Below are 24,990 nucleotides of genomic sequence, written 5' to 3' on the forward strand. Positions count from 1 at the left end.
TGGAATAACTTATAGAAATATGTTTTTGCTCTGCTTTTTTGATAAAGCTAAATTATACCTCAGACAAAATGCAATATTTATAAAATATTTATAAAATATTTATAAAATATTTATAATATTTATTTAAATATTTTATAAATATTTATCCAAATATTTTATAAATATTTTTGTGGTCTTAGATTTGACAAATCATAAAAATTTATCATAAATATTATAAAAATATTTATAAAATATTTATAAATATTTACAAAATATTACTTATACAAATCTTTATCTTTTATTTACCATAAATATTATATAAAATATTTAATCTATATTTTAATATGTTGAATAAAGATTTTTTTCTTCGTATATATAAAATATGTGTAAAATATTTTTATAATATTTTGAAAAAATAAATATTAATAAATATTAATAAATATTTATCATAAATATTATGTGCTGCCTGGGATGATTCTAAAATATTGATAGTATTAATTATATAAAATATTATATTAATTTTAATAATGTTGTTTATTAACCAATCTTTAAATAATGATTAATAGTTATAGGTAGCAAGGTGTCGTCCACTAGACCTCAATAATTTGTCATTTGAGGTTAAATCGTCAATTATTACAAAGAATTATAGTTAACGTCAGTAATTAGTCACTAATAAAATCTTATTAATACGTCGTAAAATGATCAATTAACTGACGTTATTAATTAGTCAAGAATATGACGTCGGAAATACGTTGTAGGATGGATAAATGACTGACGTAATTAATAGGTCAAAAAATGACGTTACTATTACGTCTTAATTTGATAACATGACGTCTGCGACCTTGAATGACGAATTATTGACGTCGTATTAACGTCACCTTGCTACCTGGGAAAATAGTACGCGATTCTAAAATAATATATATATTTATATAATGAATTGTAATAAATTTCTCCCGACGGGGGAGGGGCGCATGGCAGTAACCAGCACGTCTCGAGTTAGCAAAACGTGACACACGATCACGTTACAGCGAATTGCCGGACTCTGGCAAGGAACGACACGTGCACCAACGGTGCACAGCTGACTTAGCTATGACCATATATGGTCCGATAATGGGTTTCTACCCCACCAAATACAAATTTTTGGAAAATTATAAAAACCACGGCAGAGCCGCGCGACAAGAAAACTCGTAAACCAACACGAGCCAAGTCGCGTCAGTCAAAAGTTCCTGTGAAAAAACCACAAGTTCAACCCGAGGATTCACAAGATGAAGATCCCGAAGGAAACCGAACAGCCAATCGATGGGGTGCGCCCAATTGACCACCCTACTCGCTACGAGCGGTTTCTGAGGAGCATCTGCCTGCGGCCGACCGAGAGATGCCTCGTGGAAAACGAATTCGCCTGGAGGCGATGGTGCCGCAGATGTTATCGACCACACCGGGCCCAGTGCGAGGTACGAGAACCAACCTCCCACGGGTACCGCACACAGCTGGCAACAGACGAGACATGGGAAACCATCACCCAGTGTTTCCTCTGCGACACCATCCTCATGGACGTCCGACCAGCAAGGGACTGTCTACGGTGCCTGGCCGTGTTCCTGGAGGACGAGGACGCCATCCAGGAGGCCCTCAACCTGAATGTAAGCTACGAGACTTTCCAAAACTGCCATACAAGAAACCCCGCTAACTAAGGTCATGAATGTACTGACACACCTGCATTTTAAATTAACGGCGCTCATCGCGAAATTGTAATCCACCGTATAATTATAAGAGCGATCATAGCGAAACACTATTACTTAACCGATAACTCAGCCCCCTCGTTGTCTTCCTAATAAGGGGGAGGGATGTTGTGAGTGCATCACACTCACATGTCGCAAGCGATAAAAGGTGTCGCATGACACCTCGCGCGGCCATCGCCCGGCCTACATACCGGGCGTCGCACCGGGAAACGAATCCGGTTGCCTAAGACTCAACACCCAAAATCATCTGATTTTGGGCTGGAATCCGCATGGCCAGCAATTGCTGGCTAAGCGAGTATCCTGTCCAAAGGCCTATGACCGCGGAAGTACCTTCCCCGGTCATACGCCCAAAAAACGGTGTATATATACACCGAGTGACAGACAACGAGCGGGTTTTGCTACACCGTATACAGCGACGCACGTATGTCGCTGACTCTGTAATACTCGTTACGGTTTATTATATATAAGTGTTATCAAGTGTAACCAAGACGGAAAATATATATTGTGATCATACAACTGGCTACTATCTCTCCAAGACCCGACCCGAGGAGCATCGGCAGACGATCCCTATTACCTGTGACCCTTTATCTAAGAAGGGCCACAACATTTGAAAAAAGGGGTTGAAAGTGGGGTGTTACGAAAAGAAAGGAGTTCCAAAAAAAAAGGAGATCAGACACAACGCGGATCCGCGGCGCTCACTCCGGCAAGGATGAGATGAGGAAAAAATAATAAACGTGTATTAATCGGAAAATAATAAACAAAAACTATGGTTTTCTATGAGACAGCTCCGTTTAATTCTTGACTCGCAAAAAAATACAACGGCGGGTATTCGCTAACGCAGCCACTTGCGAATTTCGGCGCGAAGCACGCGCGACAACGAGAGAGAAGAAAAGGCGCGCTTTTTCTCTCTGAGACAGAATTGCGGTCTGTGCTCTGCGACGGTCTAGCGAGTCATTGGCTCGCGAGCAACGGGGTCCTTGTCTCCCCGAACCTCCGGAGGAGTCGATCACACACGGATCCGACTCAAAAGCACGGAGTGAACACGACTCCTCCAGAAGGTCGAGATGTTGACAACAGGCCCCCGCGTACCATCGATCTCACGCGGCTCGCCAGTGACATCCACGGATCGCGGAGGCCGCCGATTCGAGCAAAACATCGAGGGCTCGACTTGCCGCTAGCGAGAGCGCGAGCGCCCGATAATTCGCGCTATTCGCGCTTATTTACTAAACATCCCGCCCGCCTCGTCGTGGACGACCGCGGCAGGGCGCTGTGATTGTTCTTCAACGAGGCGGGAATCGCGACGAGTGAGACGTCGATCTCGACTCAGCCTGACCCACGGGGCCGCGATCAGCTGATCGGCGTGCGACCGCCCCGGCGATGAAGCACGTGCGCGTAACATGGAGTAAATTAAAAAATTTAAAATTTTTGGAAAATCTAAATATACTATTGGAAAGAGTATAAAATACCATAAAACTTTTGTATAAATCATTTTTTTCATAAACTTTATATTTTCAAAGATATTCGCTAAAAATGAAAAAACACGTTATTTTCGAGGGATGGTTTCAACCCCTAAACGTCGAGATACACCGCTAAAAAAAATATGGGTCTAATATTCTTTTATGTTCTACAACATATCCAAAGCTCATTAAAATCGGTGAGGGACAGTTCTGTCCGTTCCCTTGTCAGTATTCGTCACACAATCACGCACACAACACTTCTGCGCGAAATATATCAAAAAATCACGTAAGTCACGACGCAACGTCGCGAGCTATCAATACCGCCGCGGAATCTCGATCTCGATCGCCACGCGACGACCTCGTTGATCACCAATCCGATACGCGGAAAGCCTTCAACAATACGTGCGATATATTTGACTCGTAAACACCCGGGGTCAAAATAGATTTTTTAATTATGGATGGATAACAAAATAAAGTAAATAAGGTCATTAAATAAAAATGTAAAAATAAAAGGTGTCATTTTATTTGTGTGTGTGTGTGTGTGTGTGTGTGTGTGGCCCGCTTGACGCTGCAAATACACTGACGCAAAAAAAAACAGAACAAAAATTTTAACCGAATTTTTAGGCAATCTTTAAAGTGATGCAATTTTGTGAAAAATTCTCCAAATTACATGAATTTTTTTTTAAATTAAAGAGTAAAGACTACTTTAAGAATCCCTAGGCGAATGTTTGATTTGTTAAGTTTGATCCTTTTGCATCGCATAAAAACCAAACACATGTTTTTTTTTTCATTGAAAAAAGTAAAAGTTTATTATTTTGCACAGGTTTTTCGTTAAAATCTTACTAATATTAATCCAGATTCTTAAAGTTTATTCTTTTCTAAGCAATTTAAAAAAAAAAACAATATGTCAATGTTTTTTTTTTTTTTTTTTGATTATACACAAGTTTGAAATTTGCACTGCATTTTAGGGTATTTTAATACAGTATTAATACAGTATTTTTTGGTTACTCTGAAACGGTGTCAATATGATATTGTACATTAAATTTTTATTGTTATTTAACTCAATCATATCGCCGTCATCAAAGTGACCCAATGTACACACAAAAAAGACCGAAATGAAAAAGACCGATTTTTAAAATAAATTTTTATTTTTTATGTATGAGTATGTGTATATTTTCCAGTGAACACAGTAATATAGTAGCAATGTAATAACAATGTAACCGAATATAACAGGTTATATTACTCTGATGTTACATGTAAGTTACAATTTCCGACTAAGCAATATAACATGTTATATAACATGTTATCTAACCGTTACACAACAGTTACATGCGTTCCGTTTCACGCATGATACGCATATCCTGTTTCTGAAAATGATAACATAAAGAGACTTCTAAAAAATAACATAATGATGTCAGAATGTTAACCAATGCGCGTTTTTTAAGAACAAAAAGATATCATGAAATTGATATCTGAAAGATTTCTTAAATTGGATATCTTTAAACTGCAACTAGAGAAAAATAAAATAAAATAAAAATTTCGTTCTTTTTTAAATTATTTTTATCAACAGTACATACTAAATTTAGGACAAATTTTTCTTAATTAATTAAATTTAAATTATATTATTTTATTTTATTCTTACTTGCCGCTGGTAGGTTTTGAACCCGACCTTAGGATGACCAACCTTGTACTCTAACTACTACGCCAATTTGACTCATCGATATGGGTACTTGTTATTGTCTACATATACCTATATGTTTTATAAACTGACGCAATTATATTATTTTTTATGAAAGCAATTAAATATTGCAAAACATATTAAAAATAAATAGCATTAATTTATTTACTTACTAATTTCATTGTTAAATTTATTTTTTCCATAACCTTAATAATTTGATGGAAATTGTGATCTATTTGGCACAAATACTTTGAAGCGTTTAAATGGTTAATTAGATGGTTAACTATATAGATCATATATTCTAAAAAAAATTAAATAGTATATTTATTATCTTGTTTTTGTTCAATACATGATAAATTTAGATTTTGTGCACTTTTTTGTGCGCAGTAATTGTAGACAAACCGTTATTTTTGAAAACATTATTTTTATGATAATTTTTTTAAATATCAAATGGATCTCTCATTCAGGATGTTATAGTGTTGTCTGATTTCTGAGTCAACTACGACGTACGCATCGTTCCGTAATAACATTGATACGAGCGTGTTATGTCACAATTATACAATTTTTGTTACATAACTGTAACGACAAAACGATGTATAACAGTTATATTACTTGCGTATAATAAATGTTGCATAACAGGTTATTTCCATGTTATATAACACATACATATCACAAGAATAACAATGTTACATTACATGTAACCTTCATGTTATATTGCTGTTATACAACGTGTTCACTGGGTTATGTGTGATCTGAACAGGCTGCTAAATTGGTGAACCTTCTGTTGACTTCAGTAAAATTGCCGCATCAGCTATCCGTTACATTCAGATCAGTAAGTGCAAATTTCCACTGATAAATTTCAGAGCCACATGATGTGGAAAATCGTCAACCTCTACGTGGTGCACATTGGGTCACTTTGGTAGCGGTATGATTGAGTTAAATACCAATAAAATTAATGTGCAAAATCATATTGGTACCGCTTCATGGTATCCAAAGAATACTGTATTTATTCGCTAAAATACACTAAAATACAGTGCAAATTTTAAACTCGTGTATAATCAATAAAAAACATTGTATCGACATGTTCTTTTTTTGAAATTTCTTAGAAAAGAATAAACTTTAAGAATCCGGATTAGTATTAGCAAAATTTTAACGAAAAACTTGTGAAAAATGATAAACTTTTACTTTAAAAAAAAAAAAAAAAAAAACGTTTATTTTCATGTAATACAAAAGGGTCACATTAAAAAAATCAAACTTGCGCCTAGAGATTTTCAAAGTAGAGTATGTGCCCTTTAATTAAAAAAAAGTTCATGCAATTTGGATGATTTTTCGCAAAGTTATATCACTTTGAAGATTGTCTAAAAATTCGGTCAAAATTTTTGTCTCGTTTTTTTTGCACCAGTGTATTTCGAAGCATTTATCAAAGTAACAATTTTACAATTTGAACAATTAAGTAATGTTTTGAAACATTGTAGCGTATGTAAACCGTTATAGTAACATAAAAAGACATACTTACAATACGTATTACATGAAATATATACTGAATAATACGTGTTAACTCTTAGAGAACTGAGATTTTAGAAATGAAATAAGTTCATAATTTCCATAGAAATGAGTTCCGAGGCCTCCTATGCAGGGTTTCAAACAAGGACGGATATGTACGAGTCAAGACATGACGCCATATGTCCTGTAAGAGTTAATATATTAATAATAGTATCATTGTAAATTTATATAATCGGTTTTTTAATTTATGTGTGCGTGTGTGTGTGTGTGGTGTGTGTGGCATTCTTTGTTAAGCGGGCCACCCGCCGTTTCAAAATTTTATTTGAGAAACCACCTTGCACACAAATTTAGTTACAGGCAAGAGCTATCAAAAGCCATGTGCGCTTTTGAAAAATTTAAAATGGCGTAGCCGATATGGCGGATATAAGAGTGCAAAATGTAAAATAGTTTATAGATTTACTTCAATTCTGTTTTCAAGGATACTAATTACGAAACTGCTGTCAAATTTTAGAAATAAAAAATGGCTGATTCAATATGGCGGACCTTAGTGTAAAATGTAGAACAGTTTATACAATTACTTAAATCTTGTTTACTTGAGAAACAGTGTAGTGTAAGGCATAAGTCTAATGTCACGTGACTGATGGTAAGAGCGCAAATGGCTTTCGACAGCTCTTGTCTATAACTAAATTTGTGTGCAAGATGGTTCTTCTACGTCGAGTACAATTTTGGAACGGCGGGAGGCCCGCTTGACAAAGAACACAGCACGCACGCACGCACGCACGCACACATACACGTATGTCCTACAGATTGTTAGTGATTTAAATAATGTATTTTTTAGATTGGTTCTTTGATTGCGCAAGCTATTAATATCAAGTATTTTTAAAGATAGCTCCCAACTAATCATAATTATTGTGCTTGAATGTAATATAAAACTTTTTTATGAAATTACTGATCTTATAAGCAGGGTTGAGTAGTAACTATTTAAACAGTTGAAAGTTAATAATAAAGAAAAAATTATAAAATAAAAATACATTCCTGCATAAAAACAATTTTTTTGTTACTTTATATAATTAATATCATAACTTAATTTACAAATAAAGTTTTAAATATATTTGATAATCGATACTGTAATTATGTTGATAATTTGACTTAAATAAATTATATGGTTTTTTAATTTAATGTTAAATTAATCTTAATCTAAAGTTAAATTAATCTTAACATAATTTTAACTGAGTTAGTTTTTTATTAAATGTAATTTTTAACTTAACTGAATTAATTTTATCATGCATTAACTTTAATTTAATTTAGTTTAAAAAATATATTAATTTACCCAGCCATGTTTATAAGCTTGAAGAGTCAGAAAATATGCACAAATACACAAATATTAGTAGATAAAATCTTAGTATTTATTTTTTACGGTGTTTTTAATATATTGTTGCAACATTACTAAAATCATATTACATATCTATATCTAATCAGATTTTAACAATGTTTCCTAAAATATCGCATGCCGCATGGGGAAATACATGTATATTACGCTGCGGTGTCAAAAAATGTGTTGATCAGCACCGATATTTGATTTGGCGTGTACTTTATGTATTTTGATGGATTCTTCGAGAACGATGTGCCGCGATATTTGTTATAGAACGCGGTATATGGCGTCACGATTGCCTCATGCAACTCTTTCCTCAGCTCCTCGCGCAGGGATTTGTCCGGTACCGAATAGGAGCGCTGACACTTGGCCACTTCTTCGAGTTCTCGTGCGAAACCCAGAAATTTCTCCTTTAACGTTTTAGTAGCGAGATCTATGCGGAAGAAAAGACGTATACAGAAATTAAGGGGGTATTTTCGCTTTTGGATAAAAACAATTCTTTTTTACATTTTTTTAAATTTAAATCTGAGAGACGAGAGAGAAAGAAAAGAGCAGATTAAGAGATTTGAAAAAGTCGTTTTTTTTTATTAACGTATAAACTGTAAAGTTTTACAATGCGAAATTTTAACATTATTTTTTTGGAAACATTTTTCAAAATTTATATACATAGAAGACTGTGTTCCGATGTTACTGTCAGTACTGAAAATCTATAGTTTTCGTATACTATAGATTTTCAGTACTGGCTGTAATATCGAAACACAGCTTTTAAGAATTGCAATGTCGGTCTTGCAATAATACTATGGCGAATCTTGGTGCCTAATAATAATTTTAATAAATTCTCTAATAGATTCAGGTCATGTAAACTGTACGCCGCAATACTATTGCAAAATCAACATTGGCAATTCTTATATGTATTTAACAATTTTGTTTGTTTCCTATATCTCACTTATTATTTTTTAAAATTGTTGTTATGATAACTCGTTTGATTTTAATTTGATCAAAATTTTTAAGGAATATTTATAACATTTTTCTTTCTCTCGATCGAACTACTACAAATAAAAATTTCTACTTCTCATCTTTGCGATAAAAAAAAATTTAAGAAAAAATAAAAAATTAAATTTTTCCAAAATTTTGCAAAAATTAGTATTGTAATTTGCTTGTAAGTGTCAATGAACAAAAACTATATTTAACAAATAAGAATTTTTAGAAATGTTTTATTTTAGATAGTTTCTGTATCTTAAATCATGGCAAGATTGAATCGTTATTTTTTAATACACAAAATTTTAAATAATATAAACTAATTGCCAAAACTATCTTTTCTAATGTTTAATTTGTCAAGAACATTTAAATATCAGAGAATAGACTCCAAGTTTATAACTTTGATATTGTTTTTTAAAAAATCCCCAAAAGGAATATAAAAAGGAATATAGTATATGAAAATGATAACACTTTAATATAATTAACAATAAATCACAGATCTGTTAATTGAACATTTTCATGATTGTTTCATAATAAACCAACAATATACGATATTGTGACTCAAATACAATATGTTGATTATTTCTTTTGACTTAAGAGATATTTGGACTCTTTGTTTAGTCTTGATGCAACTTTTTTACATTAAGATAACAAACCTGGTTCGTCAGTGAGATAAGATCGGGCCTTGGCAAATGTCATGGTAACGTAATTGTTTTTGTCTTTGAGAAGTAACTCGTGATATGTTTGTTCTGCGCTTGGTTCGGCCAGCAGGAGCAGTTCCATAAGAGAACTTCGACAAAGAGCATTGACTACATAATTATGATTATTCAGTCGAAATAAAGATCGTAAAGCGAGATCGGAATAAGATGCATCGCTTTTACTCACTAACGCCAGATTCAATTGAGCAAGAACCTTTTCTGCAAGAAAACAAAACAGTTATCTTTAACAGTACACTACTCTTGGGCTGCGTTCCCTTTGGCGTTTACAGCGCTTGTGAGCATCATATCTATTCTATTTGTCCTTGTTTAATACATGATGAATAACAAGGATGAAATAATGCTCACAGCACTGTTCAAACGGAACGCAGTCTTAGTGTTAGACTTTAAAAAGTGGAGGGGAGTTATGACATTTAACAAAGTAGTTTTTGGCATTGTTATCTTCAAAATAATAAATAATGAACAAAATTTAAGAAATAAAAATGATAAATTATTTAAAAATATTTGATATTGATAAGCATTGATATATGACATTATATGGAATAAACTGGAAAAATATTAATATCTATATTTTCTTATTATTATGAAAAAATGTTTATAATAAACCTTTAGATTTAATCTTTAAAGGACCTTTTTTTAGACTTTTTTAGTTTTAGTGCTAGAACATTTTTGTCCTTGTCAGTGAATTGAACTACGAAAAATATACCTCGTTCCAGCATCTAATATTAGGCTTCTGATCCAGAAAAAAAAGGTTTTTTTCTGGATCAGAAATTTTTTTTCTGTATTTGATTTTTTTCTGGATCAGAAATTTTTTTTCTTTATATTATTGTTTATTCTTAAATTTATTGTCATTTGCAATAAAAATGTTGAAAAATATATATATAAACGTAAATATGTCGCATTTTGTGAAGTATGAGGCAGTAAGTTGTCATTATACAAAATAACATCAATTTATTTCGAAATAAATGCACATAAAATGAAAAAATAATTTTAGCTAAACGAATAGTGTTTTTGGTAAGTCTAATTATAAGTCTAATATTATTAGGCTTCTAGTCCTGGAAAGGTTAAATGTAACAACAAGCAAAATTGTAACATTTTCTACTAGTAGTTATAAAATAATAGTATAATTCGTAAATATTTCATATTCTATTTTTACATGATAATTTCTATTCTATTTTTACATGATACGATAAAACTTTGCTTTCTTTAAATTCCGTTCTTATAAATATACTTTTTCAATATTTTTATATTTTCTTTCTAATTAAATTATTAAAAATTAAATTTAAATAGTAACTAGTTAAAAAGTTAATTGTTAACTTATTGTTAGTCGATAATTATTTAAATAAATTACTGAACTTTAACTGTGTTTTTAAAATACATTTTATAAGATGCATAAAGAAAGGCCCATAAGAGCTAAAAATGGCCTATATGGGTAATCGACTAAATTTTATTTATATGAAAAAGTGAAAATATACATCATATTTTTACAATTATTGTCTTGAAAAATGCTTGCGCTTATTATAAAAGTAGATGTTTCAAATGATTTCGCATATACGCATACAATTGTTCCTTTAAGAGTCGATCTTACTTACCATGATTTTTGTAATTGTTTGTTCTTAAAAACATTTAGAACCAAATTGAAACAAAATCATGCAATATTTAATGAAATAACTGAAGAAAATTATTTAAAAACCAGATACTTTATTATGTGCGTATGTAGCATAGATGTTCTGTAATATACCTATACGAATTATAATTTTTATAAATAATGTGTAGCTTTTATTTTAGTACATTTTGTATTTCAATTAAATATTAAATTATATGCAAGATTATATTATTTAAGATTCATATTCTGTGCTAATTAAAATGCATTAATTGTTAACACCCTAGGGACCGACATTGGACTTTTTATTTAGAAAGCATCTGTATTTAAAGACCAACAATATCCACAAAAACCAACTAAAATTCTTCTCAAACGATATTTTTACTCTTTCATGGTTTTGTCTAACTGATCTCTTAGCGATCGCCTTTTTATCGTTTCAAACTCGATATCTTCCATTTATACTTTTTATACTTGTGCATTGGTTAAACCTTCCCCATGGTAAAGATATCATTTGAGAAGAAAGAAGTTGAGTTGGTTTTTCTAGATACTGATGGCCTCTAAATACAGATATCGTCTAAACAAAAAGTCCAATGTTGATCTCTAGAGTGTTAATTATAATTAATGCATTTTAATTAGTACAGAACCTGAACCACGTCAGTAAATCTAGCACTTTCACTAAAAAAAAGGTTCGGACATACTGCATAATTTTCTGCTAGTTATCTGCTAATTTTCTGTCCTAATCCCAAATTTTTTGTTCTTATCCGTTCGCGGGAAATTAAGAGTGCTACCATTACGTGAACTTAGCACTCCTAAAAGTGGGGGTGCTAAGTTTACGTAATGGTAGCACTCCCACTAATACAAAAAGCATAAACCAAAAAACAAGTACCAGAATTTTCTGCTTATTTTTTGCTTTAAGAAACTGTAAATAGATGATATCAAAAATATTGAACGGTTTTCAAAGTATCGATACTCAGAACCATCATACCGTAACGATATAAGAGAAAATTATTAAAATAAAAAACTAACAATACACGACAACTTATAAAGTACTTTTTCAATCAAATACTCGTAAAATATACGATTTTAAAATTTTTAACTTGCAAAATAATTTTAAAAAGCTTTAAAATTCATAAAAATACAGAAGTAAAGTACTCTTAAAAAATTAATTGCTGCATTGACTATAGTATCAAAATGATCATCGATTTATCTGTTTTTAAAATATCCAGTTCCAAATTTTTTGCTCAACATTTATTTTTTAAGGGTGTATCGGACATACAATCTTAGACAAAAGTGCATGAAATTTGAAATACTTAAATATTTACATCTAACGCATAATAAATCTAGATGTAAGAAACTTGAACGATAGTTAGAGTCTTATTTTTACTTTTACAAAGGTATTTTTCACGTATTTGCGATTTTTTTCACTTATGAGTTTAAACTTTTGACAATAAAAATGCACAATTATCTTAAGTTATATTTTATTTCTTTAAAACGGTGTAGTGAAGACAATTGAAACTTGGCAGATATTTTCATCTATTCATATACTAGATGTGCAAAAAATTCAAAACATTGGTACTATTTCTTCTATATTTTTTTAGCTGTTTCATTCGTCAAGATCGTCCTTTTCCTAAGATAGAAAAGGATATCATGTAAAATCAGTGAAAATTAAAATAGTTATAACTCAGCAACCATTTAGTGGATGCGTTTTCAATTTTTTGCAGTACATTAGGGAAACTAAAAGAACAATTTCACAAATTTTTAGCAACTTTGTACCATTTTGAACTTCAGTCCGATACATCCTTAAGGTAGTATACTGTTGCGTCCGTGCATTAATAATTGAGTTGTACAAGTTAAATATTGAACAAAAAATTCGGGACCTGAATATTTTAAGAGCAGATAAATCGACGATTATTTTGATACTATAGTCAATGTAGAAGTTTACCCTTTTAAGGTAGTATATTCTTGCGTGCGCGCATTAACAATTGAGTTGCACAAGTTAAATGTTGAGCAAAAAATTCGGAACCTGGATATTTTAAGAGCAGATAAATCGACGATTATTTTGATACCATAGCCATAGTCAATGCAGCAATTTATTTTTTAAGATAGTTTACCCTTACGTGCGCGCATTAACAATTGAGTTGCACAAGATAATTTATGAGCGAAAAATTCGGGACCAGGATCTTTTACGAGTAGATAAATACACGATCATTTTGATACCATAGTCGATGCAGCAATTAATTTTTTAAGGTTACTTTATTCTTGTATTTTTATGAATTTTAAGGCTTTTCAAAGTTATTTTGCAAGTTAAAAATTTTAAACTTGTATAATTTACGAGTATTTAATTGAAAAGGTATTTTTTAAGTTGTCGTGATATCATTAGCTTTTTATTTTTAAAAATTTTCTCTTATATCGTTGCAATACGTTGGTTCTGAGTACCAGGGGCCCGATTCTTGAAATCATTCGCAAGAGAAACGTATACGCAAATACTCGCTCTAACAGAAAGTTGTAAGTTTATTGGTTAAAAGCCATACGATATCCAATAAATTTCTAACTTTTCTGTAAGAACAGAATTTGCGAATACGTTTCTCTTGCGAATGAATTCAAGAATCGAGCCCCAGTACTTTAATAACCGTGCAATAATTTTGGTATCTCTTTATAGTTTCTTAAAGAAAAAAATTAGCAGACAATTTTGGTATATTTGTTTTTTGTTTATGCTTTTTTTATTAGTGAGGGTGCTAGCGTCACATGAACTTAGCATCTCCACTTTTGGTCTTAATTTCCTGCGAACGGATAGGAGCAAAAAATTTGAGACTAGGGCATAAAATTAGCAGAAAATTGCAGCATGTCCTAACTTTTTTTTAGTGGTGGAAGTGCTAGGTTCATTGAGTTATTTAAACCTTTATCCCTAGAATGGCTTACCGGAATTAGAGATACTGTAACAGATATTCGCCAATGCTTTAACGACTTCTGATTGGGTCCCGTCGCTTGGGGTATAACCAGAAGTATGAGAGAGAAAGATAGATATAACTGACAGAGAAAGCCTAGCCGACCTAACCTGTTACCTGTCAAAAGAAAACAGAGTGTCTACGTGTCTACCAAATAGAATATAAAATTAGAGAGAAACCTGAGGTTGCACATATTTTTCTACGAGTCTAAATACAATGCTTAAATTATATTTATAATACATAATGTGTATATAAACATAATATGTATTTATATATAATAATATATAATTTCTTAATAATCAATTTATATTACTTAACCTTACATGGGAAAATTAATAAAATATGCCTAAACCTTTTTTTTAAATATATTGTGTTTTAATATTTATTTTGTTCACGATTATTAAATATCAATAACTACAAATAAATATATATATATATATATTGTATTCTTGCATTTACAATCAAAATAAACCGCCATCGAAAACGTCATATCCGATATCCGGTTTTACCCCAAGACGACACATTGGCGAATCTCTGTTATAGTATCTCTAACCGGAATAATTTTGTTGCTCAACGCGAATTTGATTTCATCTCCTAATTTAGCAGATAAAGACATCGTCGATTCGAGGCACCGATCATAATTCAATTTAAAGTCTTAAGAATTGATAAAGACACTAGCTGGCGTCGAAATTTTATTAACTTCTGAGCAGTACGAATATAAAGTAAAAATGGGGTACGCATATACCCCAACTTTTTTTTTTAACGAGGGGAATGCGCTTTACGCATACCCCCACCCTGGGGAAAGGGCGAGGGTTATGTGGGACTTACCGCCGTGCTCCGCTAAGGCCCAGCGGCATATCCCTCGGTGGCTGTCTGCCTCCGGGGCAATCGGTAGGCCGCGGGATCACCAAGGCACGCAACCGCAGCCCACCGCCGCAACCGCAGCCCACCGCGCATATACCCCAACCTAACCTAACCTAATCTAACCTAATATAACGTTTGTGTATGTATTTATCCGGAAAAAATTTTATAGTAAAAATTACTCTGTATGATAGTAGCCATCCCAAGGAGAAATAAAAGATCGGATAAACGTCTATTAGACGTCGGAGCCATCTACATCTAAAATAACGTCTAGAAACATCTAATTTAGATGTAACGTGATTTGGTGTTATTGTGTTCGTTTAAAACCTTACAATAACAGTCTTTATACAATAACAATAAATTATTAATAAAAAATTATTTTAAGCTGCAAGTCATTTCTCGACGTCTAATAAACATCTAATAGACGTCTAAGTGAATGATAATAATTTTGAAGAGACGTCGCATTATTTTTTAAATAATTAATGCGATTTTGTTCATTGCCAAACAGCACACTATATTTATAAAATATTTGAATATTATTTTATAAATATTTTTGTGGTTTTAGATTTGACAGATCGTAAAGATTTATCATAAATATTATAAAAGAAAAAATAGAAAAAAAATTAAAGAAAAAATAGTATTTGTATTTAAAGGAATAAAAAAAGTGTATTATAAATTAGTATTATTTATTAATGAATATATAAATTGGTTTTTTACTATACACGGAGAAAATTTTCTCTTAGAATTTACCTTCAAAATTATAGTAGTTGTGGAACACGGACTTCGAAGAATTTTACTATATTTTTAGTAAAATTTAGTAAAATTTTAGTAAAATTTAACTAAACTATTCTGTAATGTAAAATGTTTGGTTAAATTTCAGTAAAATTTTTTCAAATTTTACTAAAAGTATAGTAAAACTCTTCGAAGTCCGTGTTGTCCCATGACTACCACTGATTTTGAGGGTAAATTCTAAGAAAAAATTCTCTCCGTGTAGAGGTAAATCTATTATACGTCTATAATACCGTTACGCAGAACGTCTATTAGACGTATATTATACGTGTCTGAAAAAGGTCACTTCGACGTCTATCTAGATGCGTCTATTGATCTAGCTTAGATGCGTCTGATAGACGTATGCTCGATGTTTATCCGATCTCGCGTTTCTCCTTGGGATAGACCATAAGAAGAAATTTCAAAAAATTATACCATAAATAGTGTAAATACTATGGTAATTTAATAAAAACATAGTAAAAATTTTCATAAATCCTTACTTAATCCGCGTTTACTATTTACTATAATCATTTTTACAATAAAGTTTCCTCCGTGTACGAAATAGTGTTTTTTCGTGTTTGTATTTCTTCAAAGGGTAAACCACGATTGTCTTCAGCGACTTCGCGTCTTTGTCGCTCGATCAAAAATACTGCAAGATCTGTGACCGATGCCGACGCCGTGAGATCTGTGAGTCGATGCCGACGCCGCTATTACAATTACTTTTACAAAAAATCGCCGCTTAGTCTCTACATGTTTACATTTCTTTCTGATGGATACTCGCTGTAGAAAGATTAGTACAACGTTCCTGCGTGTGAAAACCACAGGACAATACATTGTGGCGAGTGTTGCTTGGAGTCATGAAAATATTTTAATAATTTTTCTTCTTTAATAATATATTCTGTATTAAAAAAGAACCACTTTACAATTTTATAACAAAATGAAAAAAATTGATTGTGTAAGGGAGAAGATAAAAGGTTTTGAATTAAGGAAGGAAAATGTCAGGAAGTCGTAAAGCTGGAAAAGAGATGCGGGCACATGATGTTCTCTTTTAAACAGTATCTGATGCTAAAAAATACTTTATTATCTTACGTCTGTACACTTTGGGGTCATATGGCGAACTCTTCTTCTCCGCATGGCGGTTGCGGATTTAACGGTAGTCGCTTGCATGGGATCGCATATAATAACTAATGAGGGCCTGTCATGTAAAACTAACGTCCAATGAGAGATTGGGTATGATGGCGGCGCATTATAACAAACAAGGTCTGTACTTTGACTATGATGGGTGCGTTCCGTTTCACGCATCGAGCGCATAAACTGCATAGAGAATCGTTCCGTTTCAGCTAATGCATTGATAGCGTATAGGATTCCCTAGAATACCTCCCCTTCTAGTGCATTAAACGCGCATAAGTTGTAGTAACTCAGACCAGAGGCAGTTAATGTGGGCATGCGCAGATGCGTATCGTTGTCCTTTTACATCCCAGATAGCACAAAATATTATCATAAATATTTATAAATATTTTACAAATTTATTAAAAAAAAATATTTTTTAAAGATTATATAATTATTTTCATGAACCATTTAGAAATGATACAAAAATTATTATCAAAATGTAGAATATATTTTTAAAATGTACTGAAAAATATTTATGGTATATAAACTTAAAATATTTTTTATATTCTTTAATAATAATGGTACAAATATTTATTTTTAATATTTTTATAAATGTTTATCATAATTTTTTTTATACCTGACAAACTCGGACATAAAAATATGTACAAAATATTTATCATAAATTTTGAGTACAGTTCCGAAAACGACTTACCTCCGATTTTTTTTAAATTACATATTCTTACGTATTTTGGGGCGCTGATTACGAATATGATAGTGAATATTGGCGCAAATTTGATTTTCATGGCGAAAATCATGAAAAAACTATAAAAATGGTTTTTTTCGTTTATTTCCGTAAATAATAAAAATTTCTAAAAATACTTTAAACAAAAGTTGTAAATCTCATCGAAATACATATTTTATGTCCTATTTATTTTTGCCATAAAAACAATAGTTTTTGAGAAAAACAAAGTTAAATGTTAAAAAATTTATACAACTCATCTAACACGTCGAGTTTTATTAGTTAATTTTAATGCTTTTAACTATATTCAAATACATTATATATATATATAATGTGTTTTTGTGCGTAGAACACAAATCTGGCAGAAAAAAGTGTCGCTCTGCCCCGCGAGACAAGATATTAATCGTTAAAGTTCACTATTTAACAAGTTATGAAACCTGTTATACCGACGAAATGTTGCGACTGAACATGGTTCCGTGGTTCCGTAGCCATATATTTTGACATATTTTGACTGAAAGAGAATTACCCAGCAAACACAGAACATAGCAGCAACATTGCGGCAATGTTATAACATTGTAGCAACATCACAGCAATATTACAACATGTTCTGTGTTTGCTGGGTAATATATTCTCAGAAAACGCGTGAGCGGGGAGGGGCGGAGCCCCTCACCGTAATTTTTTCTAACCTAATCTAACTCACGCATTTTAAAGTCGATATTTGGTTAATGTATATATAATGTACTTAAATATAGTTAAAAGCATTAAAATTAACTAATAAAACTCGACGTGCATTAGATGAGTTGTAGAAATTTTGAAACATTTAATTACAAAATACATAAGAATACGTAGTTTCAAAAAAATCAGAGGTAAGTCATTTTCGGAACTTTATCCTAATTTTTTTTTCTTATAAATATTTTATAAATATTTTGTGCTACCTGGAAAAGCCCTGTTCCAATACTGACGACGTGACGACTGATGTACATACGTATCGCATTTTTGTGCATACCGAAATTTTATATCACAATACGTGATGGACAAGGTTAAATTCCCCGTATTAGTGGATCATTTATTAATAAAAATAAGGCTACTGTTATCCATGTTTTATTGTCCATTGCGACCATAGTTTCAATAACATCCCTTTTCGTTTCACATCAAACGCATCAAAAGCCGTTCCGTTTCCAAGAACGCATAGGCGCATTAACGAAAACGGAACGATATCAATGCGCGCAGCGCATTGGCTGTGATCTATGCACTCAATGCGTGAAACGGAATGGACCCTATATAAGCAGAGAGAAGCCTGAGAGCGGCCACCACGGCCTTTTTCGTGCGACCGAAATGTGAATGTAGCATCAGCGCCAAACGTGGATGTACCACATCCGCTTTTCCTGTCAATAAAATCGTTTGTTTGGTGTGCGTCCGTGCTACATTCACGTTTAGGCCAAAGGGTAACACATATGCGCACAATGCTGGTTGTGTTCCGTGCTATGTGGACAAATGTCGGTAACAGAGTTATTGATTTTTCGTAATGTGTGCGAGCGAGAAGATACAAGGGCGAACGAGACATTCAATAAGAACAAGCGAAACAGTAAAAGGAGCGAGCGAGAGATCAACAAGAATGAATGAGATAGTAATAGAAGTGAGCGAGATGAGAAAAATAGCAGCATGCTGAAGCCCGAGAATCGGATCGAGCTTCCTTGCATGTTACTATTCTCATCTCGCTCGCCTCTCTTACTGTCTTGCTCACTCGCGTAATGCGATATATACATATATTATGTTTTTGAGACCGACACCTTTTTTAGTTAGAAAATTTAGAATATTAACAAATTATTATCTTTAATATGAAGAGGCACGGTAGTGCCTCGCGCAAAGTGTACGTGCGCGAGGCACTGCCGTGCCTCTATTTACGCGAGACGCCGTTTGCGAAATTCCGTAGATTATCAGATCTCAATAACGGCTAAATCGATTGATTTCTATATAAGCTTAATGGATAGCTTGCATCCGATTTATATAACAAAAGTGTGTTTATTTTTCCGCTACGTGACTTACGAGCGAAGATATTGCGATTTAAAATTTCGCATCAAGAGTAAATTTAAGAAACATCGTCGTCATTATTATTGTCGTCGCCCGGGACAGATGGTGGGGATTTGTACTTTTGCTTTTCGCGCGATAAATGGTTACGGACGTGACAGGGGCACGAGAATTGACAGAAAGTGCATGTTCGTATCCGCGAAAGAACAGAACGAGAAATTACGTGTCTTGATTGGCGGTCGAATCCGTCTGTTGAGGTAATGATTAATCCGCGGCAAATTTCACGGCGGTGATGTGACAGTTCGAGATTAGTGACGTGTTGACAGTGAAAGGCATATAATTATTACATTTCCAAAAGTATCCCACCCACGGATCTCATGGTTCACCCTGATTTGCATTCAATAGAGGTATCAAAAATAAATGTATCCTAAAAATTCTGCAAATATTTAATAAATAATTCATTTCATAATCGTTTAGGGACCGCTACGTGATGTCTATCGACATGTACGCAGAAGGACATATACAACTTACTGCGTTACTGCGTTATCATTGATAATGCTTTACGGCGGCAGCAGGTTCTCGCAATGATCTACAAGAAATTATTACACATTGCTTCGTCTTGAAAAATGTATGCGTTTTCAGTAATTTTTTTGTTATGCGGAAAGAAGAAACTATAAATTATATCTTCATAAATAATTAAACCGTTTTAGATAACCTTGGCAATTATTACGCTCACTCTGACTATTATGATCACAGAATTGGGCAGTTTTACATTCTTTGACATGACGTAAGTTAATTTACCTCCTAGTATAAAGAAAAAAAAAAATTATTTTGTTCGTGCAGATATATAAATAAAATAAGTATATAAATTATATAAATTATACTACTGCAACGTTTATTATATCATACACCAGTTAAACTGTTTTTTAATAATTATGTTACTTAGATGCAGTAGCAATGAACCTGAAGCTGACGGCTGCGATGTAGCAGCCGACCAGGGACGAATACGGGCCCTCCTCCTTAAGATAATGACAACTATCTCAAATCAGAACCTTTTTTTTTAAATTTTGTATACAAGCTTTCTAATGATGTAAAAGAAGAATCCAATACGAGCAGCCGCGACACAATTGCAAATATTAAGTTAAATAAACAATTAAAGTTAAAAAATTATGAGTATTTTGGCAAAATTTGCTATAACATCTGACAGCAAGTTGCGATCGACTTAAAATTTTATATACAAGCTTTCTAATGATGTAGAAGAAAAATCCAAACGAGCAGCCGTGATACAATTGCAAATATTAAGTTAAATAAACAATTAAAGCAGTTTCATTAGAAAGCTTATGTATAAAATTTTAAGTCGATCGCAACTTGCTGTCGCTACAGCAAATTTTGCCGAATTACCCATAATTTTTCAACTTTAATTGTTTATTTAACTTAATATTTGCAATTGTGTCGCGGCTGCTCGTATTGGAATCTTCTTCTACATCATTAGAAAGCTTGTATACAAAATTTAAAAAAAAGGTTCTGATCTGAGATAGTTGTCATTAGGTTTGTTTTTATTCCTGAAAGACAACGATACAGAGTCAGAAGTCATGGAGGAAAAGAAGCGAGTCGAAGAATACATGAAACGTAAAAAATAGAAGATAAAAATTATTTATTACATTACTTGCGTTAAAACTTATAAATTTAGAATGCAAATACTTTTTTATTATTAAATAATTTTTACTTTTACTTAAAATCTCAATATTTATATATTGCAAAAAGAAATGAGATACCTGTCACTACAAAATAAGTGAAATCCCCACAAAATTACCTTTTTAAAAAAAGGTAAAAAAAGCGCCAAGTATACGCGCGCAAAAAAACCCCTCAAAAATGTATTTTTATACAAAAGGGTCTCAAAAATGTATTCTTGTAAAAGAACAAAAAATATTTTTTCTCTACAAAAGTAATAATATGAAGAAAATGCGCCAATTATGAAAATGGATGTTCATACGAATTAGAACATATACTTTTACAAATACTTATTTGTACAACAAACATTTGTATTACAAATAAATATTTTAATACAAATAAATATTTTACTACAAAAACTTGGCGCCGCTAAACCGAATGATTAGCTTTAACACAAAATCGCTTTTTTACAATTTAACTTATAGACTGAAATAATAATAATTAAAAATTACAATTTTTTGCAATCAAGATCGTAATGGCATTGTATACGTATAACATTATACACGCACGTGAGAGAGAGCGAGAGAGAGAGAGAGAGAGAGAGAGAGAGAGAGCGAGAGAGAGAGAGAGAGAGAGAGAGAGAGACGAGAGAGACTGAGCGAGAGAGAGAGGCGAGAGAGAGAGAGATGGAGAGAGAGAGAGAGACGAGAGAGAGGAGAGAGAGAGAGAGAGAGAGACGAGAGAGAGAGAGGATGAGCGAGGAGAGAGAGAGAGAGAGGAGAGAGAGCAGCGAGAGCGAAGAGAGCGAGAGAGGAGAGAGAAGAGAGAGAGAGAGAGAGAGAGAAGAGAGAGAGAGAGAGAGAGAAGAGAGAGATTTGTTTCCGAGGTTCGAGAATTTTGGAGAGAGAGAAGAGGACGAGAGAGTGTCAGAAGGGACCGCACAGTCCACTCTTGCATTTAAATCATACCTAAGCACTCTGCGTTATTTTTTTTCGTAGAGAGGGTTTTCTGCATGATCCAATTTCTTTTCTCTTAGGAGCCTGTGAGCGCCATCTTACTGATTTTTACTTCCCTTTCCGACTTTTTCTCAATAAGTCCCTTTTACCATCTTATTCAAAAACCCTCTGGCTCCCTGCACCCTCCCCCCCTCCATTTTCCTCTCTCGATAACCTTTCGCTCCTCTCGAGACCCCGACTGCCCATGAGCTTCGGATTTCTCCTTCCCGCCTTCTCTTCCTTTCCGTGTCTTCCGGAGTTACGCATTTTCCCGCCAATTCTTGCGCTTATTCCCTCCTTTTCTTCCTCCTCTTTATTTTTGCCCAGATTCCATGATCCCCGATCGACCAGAGAGAACTCGTTACGATTGATGTATAGTCACCCGATGACCCCCTTGTCGTTTTCTTTTTTCCCTCTCCGATCGAGCCTTCCTGAGTATTTTTTTTCTCCTGTTTAGAGAGCTCTTCCCGATATTCAGATTCCGTTTTACTCCTGACAGTAATATTAGCAGTGAAGTAAAAGAGAAAGATTTTATGTACGGGCAGGTTACATCATAGGCGCGAGGGGGATTCGAATATAAGGGCCGACGGGATTCACATCTGGTACGAGGATTTTAGCGAGGAAGGGAGAGGAATTTTCACGTTTGTGAGATGAGAGCTCCTCGAGACGGGAATCGGCTGTTGAGCGATGATCGGAAGGAAGGAGGACGTTCGAGGTGGAGTGACTCCTGAGCCGAGTGGACGTTGGTTGGATAGTGCTATCACAGTGTTTTTCGGGGTTACCGGTAGAGAGAGAGAAGGAGTTCAAGTATGGATTGTATCTTGAGTTTGTAGATCGATGAGAGATGCTTGTATGTGAAGACGGGAGCAAGATGGTGAAAGGAACAGGGGAAGCGTGCGTGGAGCGTATGTAGATTTTTATGGTTGTAGGAAATAGATTGTGGGTTCTCTTATCGGAGGTTGACTGTTCGTTTTCGTGACTTTTTGATGTGATTCTGGCGGATGTTGTATCGATGTCTTTACGATAGAGAGAGAATTTCTTGTAGAGGATTAAAGAACCGATTCTCTTGATTATCGAGGGAGGAGAAGAGATTACGATGTCGCATAGCTCAGGTATGTTAATACTAATTTCCCCTTCTGGGCTATGAGTCTTTTCATTAGTCAAAATACTTTTTGACTCAACTAACTCAGTCATCTTCTTCTTGTTCTTTATTCGCCTCTCTATCTTCCCTCCTTCCCTCCTTTCCTCCTTCCTCCTTCTCCCCTCCTGCCCGCGCTTCCCCCCTTTCTCCTCTTTTTTCGACTTTGTTTTTTTTTGATTTCTTCGACTTTTGTACTTAAGACATAAAGAACCTTTAGAAGCTTCTATTGAGTTTTCTATGTCGAGACCTTTGTTTGACTTCCTTCTCGAGTACCCATGTTCTCTTTCGAACTTCCTCTCCCCCCTTACCTCCTTCTTTTATGTTTTTATTCCTTTTTCCCTCCTTTCCCCCCCCTCCCCTTTCCTTTTGACTGCTTCCCCTTTTTTTTTTCCCCCTGCTCCCCTTTTTGCTTTCCTCTCCCCGCTATTTCCTTCTCTCGCCCCTTATGTCCCCCTCCTTCCCCTTTGACGCCCTCCTTTCACCTCCCCCCTCCACCCTCTCCTCCCTGCCACTCCCTATCGCCACCCCTATTTCCCCCCCCTTCTTCCCCCTTCTCCGCCTTTTTCCTTTCCTCCCCTTTCTTTTCTGTCTTGTACGTTATTTTCTTCTTCGACCCCGATTTCTTCTTATCCCTTTACCCCTCAGCTTTCCCTCGCTCTCTTCCCCTCCCCCCCTGCCACCCTTGCATCCCCTTTTCGCTTCTCCCCCTCATGTTTTTTTGCCTTTTTTACTGTCCTTCCTTTCTCGTCCTTCCCCTTTCGTATTCCCTCTCCCGCGACTTCGCCCTGTTCACCCTGTCCGTTTTTCTCCCCGACGATTTTTTGAGACTTCTCTTTTTCCTCCGATTCTTGACTTTTCCTCTCCTCCTCCCCTGGCAACTCCCCCTTTCCTCTTTTCCTTTCCTCTTCTTTGCTCCCCCCTCCTATCCCCTTTTTTCTCCCCCCCTTTTTCCTCGGACCTTCGCGACTTTCCCTACTTTTCCACCCGCCTCCCCCCCGCTTTTTCCTTTCTCTCTTCATTCCTTTCTCTTCCTCCCTCTGTTTCTCTTTCCTTTTCCCCCTCCCCTCCTTTCCCCTTTTTCTCTGTTCCCCCCACCCCGCCTTTCTTCTTTCTCTTCCTTTTTCCTTTTTCTTCCTTTTCCCCTATTTTTCCCTCACCTTTCCCCTTTTTTTTCCCCCCCTCCTCCCTCCCCTGCCCCTCTTCGTTTACTTTTTTGTTCTTCTTACTGCTCTCCTTTTTCTCGCTTTTTTTCTCTTCCCGATGCGTTTTTTCTTTCCCTCTCTTCCCCCTTTCTCCTTTCTTTGTTTCTTTATCCTTTTCCCCTGCCATCCCGAGTCTTCTCCCCCTTCCGTTCCGTTGTGTTTTTCCCCTCCCCCTTCTCTTCTTCATACCATTTCCCCTCTTTCCCTTTTCTCTCTTTCTCTTCTCGATCCCCTTCCTTTTTTCCCTTTTCCCCTCGACTTTCCTCTTCTCTCCTTTCCCCTGTTTCTTGACCCCCCCTTGCACCCTACTTCCTTTTTCCCTCCGCATCTCCCTTCCCCCGATTCCTTTCCCACCATCTTCTCTTTCTCGCACGACCGACAGCTCTCCCTTCCTTGTCACTCCCCTCCCGAGGACGACACCCTTTGATTTCTCGTCCCTTTGTTTCTGTCGCTTCCTCCTTCCGTTAGCTCATTTGCTGCTTCTTTTCCTGTTAGCTCCCATTCCCTT

The 24,990-nt window shown here is 34.4% G+C and overlaps 1 protein-coding gene and 1 long non-coding RNA gene across 4 annotated transcripts in view; one reads left to right on the plus strand and one right to left on the minus strand.

Annotated features, from left to right (window-relative positions):
* Positions 1 to 7,737: 7,737 nt before the first annotated feature.
* Positions 7,738 to 24,990, minus strand: part of LOC105835232 (exocyst complex component 7) — a 105,283-nt gene continuing 88,030 nt past the window's right edge. For all 3 annotated transcript variants that reach the window (XM_036290989.1, XM_036290988.1, XM_036290990.1), the window contains 2 exons: positions 9,360 to 9,620; positions 7,738 to 8,158 (listed from right to left, as the gene is read on the minus strand). In XM_036290989.1, the coding sequence (XP_036146882.1) occupies positions 7,887 to 8,158; positions 9,360 to 9,620 (533 nt within the window). In that variant the 3' untranslated portion in view covers positions 7,738 to 7,886. The remainder of the gene's footprint in view (positions 8,159 to 9,359; positions 9,621 to 24,990) is intronic.
* On the plus strand, positions 17,742 to 21,282 carry LOC118646986. The gene is made up of 2 exons (XR_004964326.1): positions 17,742 to 20,260; positions 20,420 to 21,282. It is a non-coding gene; the product is annotated as an uncharacterized LOC118646986 (long non-coding RNA).

This window comes from Monomorium pharaonis, chromosome 8 (genome assembly GCF_013373865.1).
Source record: "Monomorium pharaonis isolate MP-MQ-018 chromosome 8, ASM1337386v2, whole genome shotgun sequence".
Lineage (NCBI taxonomy): Eukaryota > Metazoa > Arthropoda > Insecta > Hymenoptera > Formicidae > Monomorium > Monomorium pharaonis.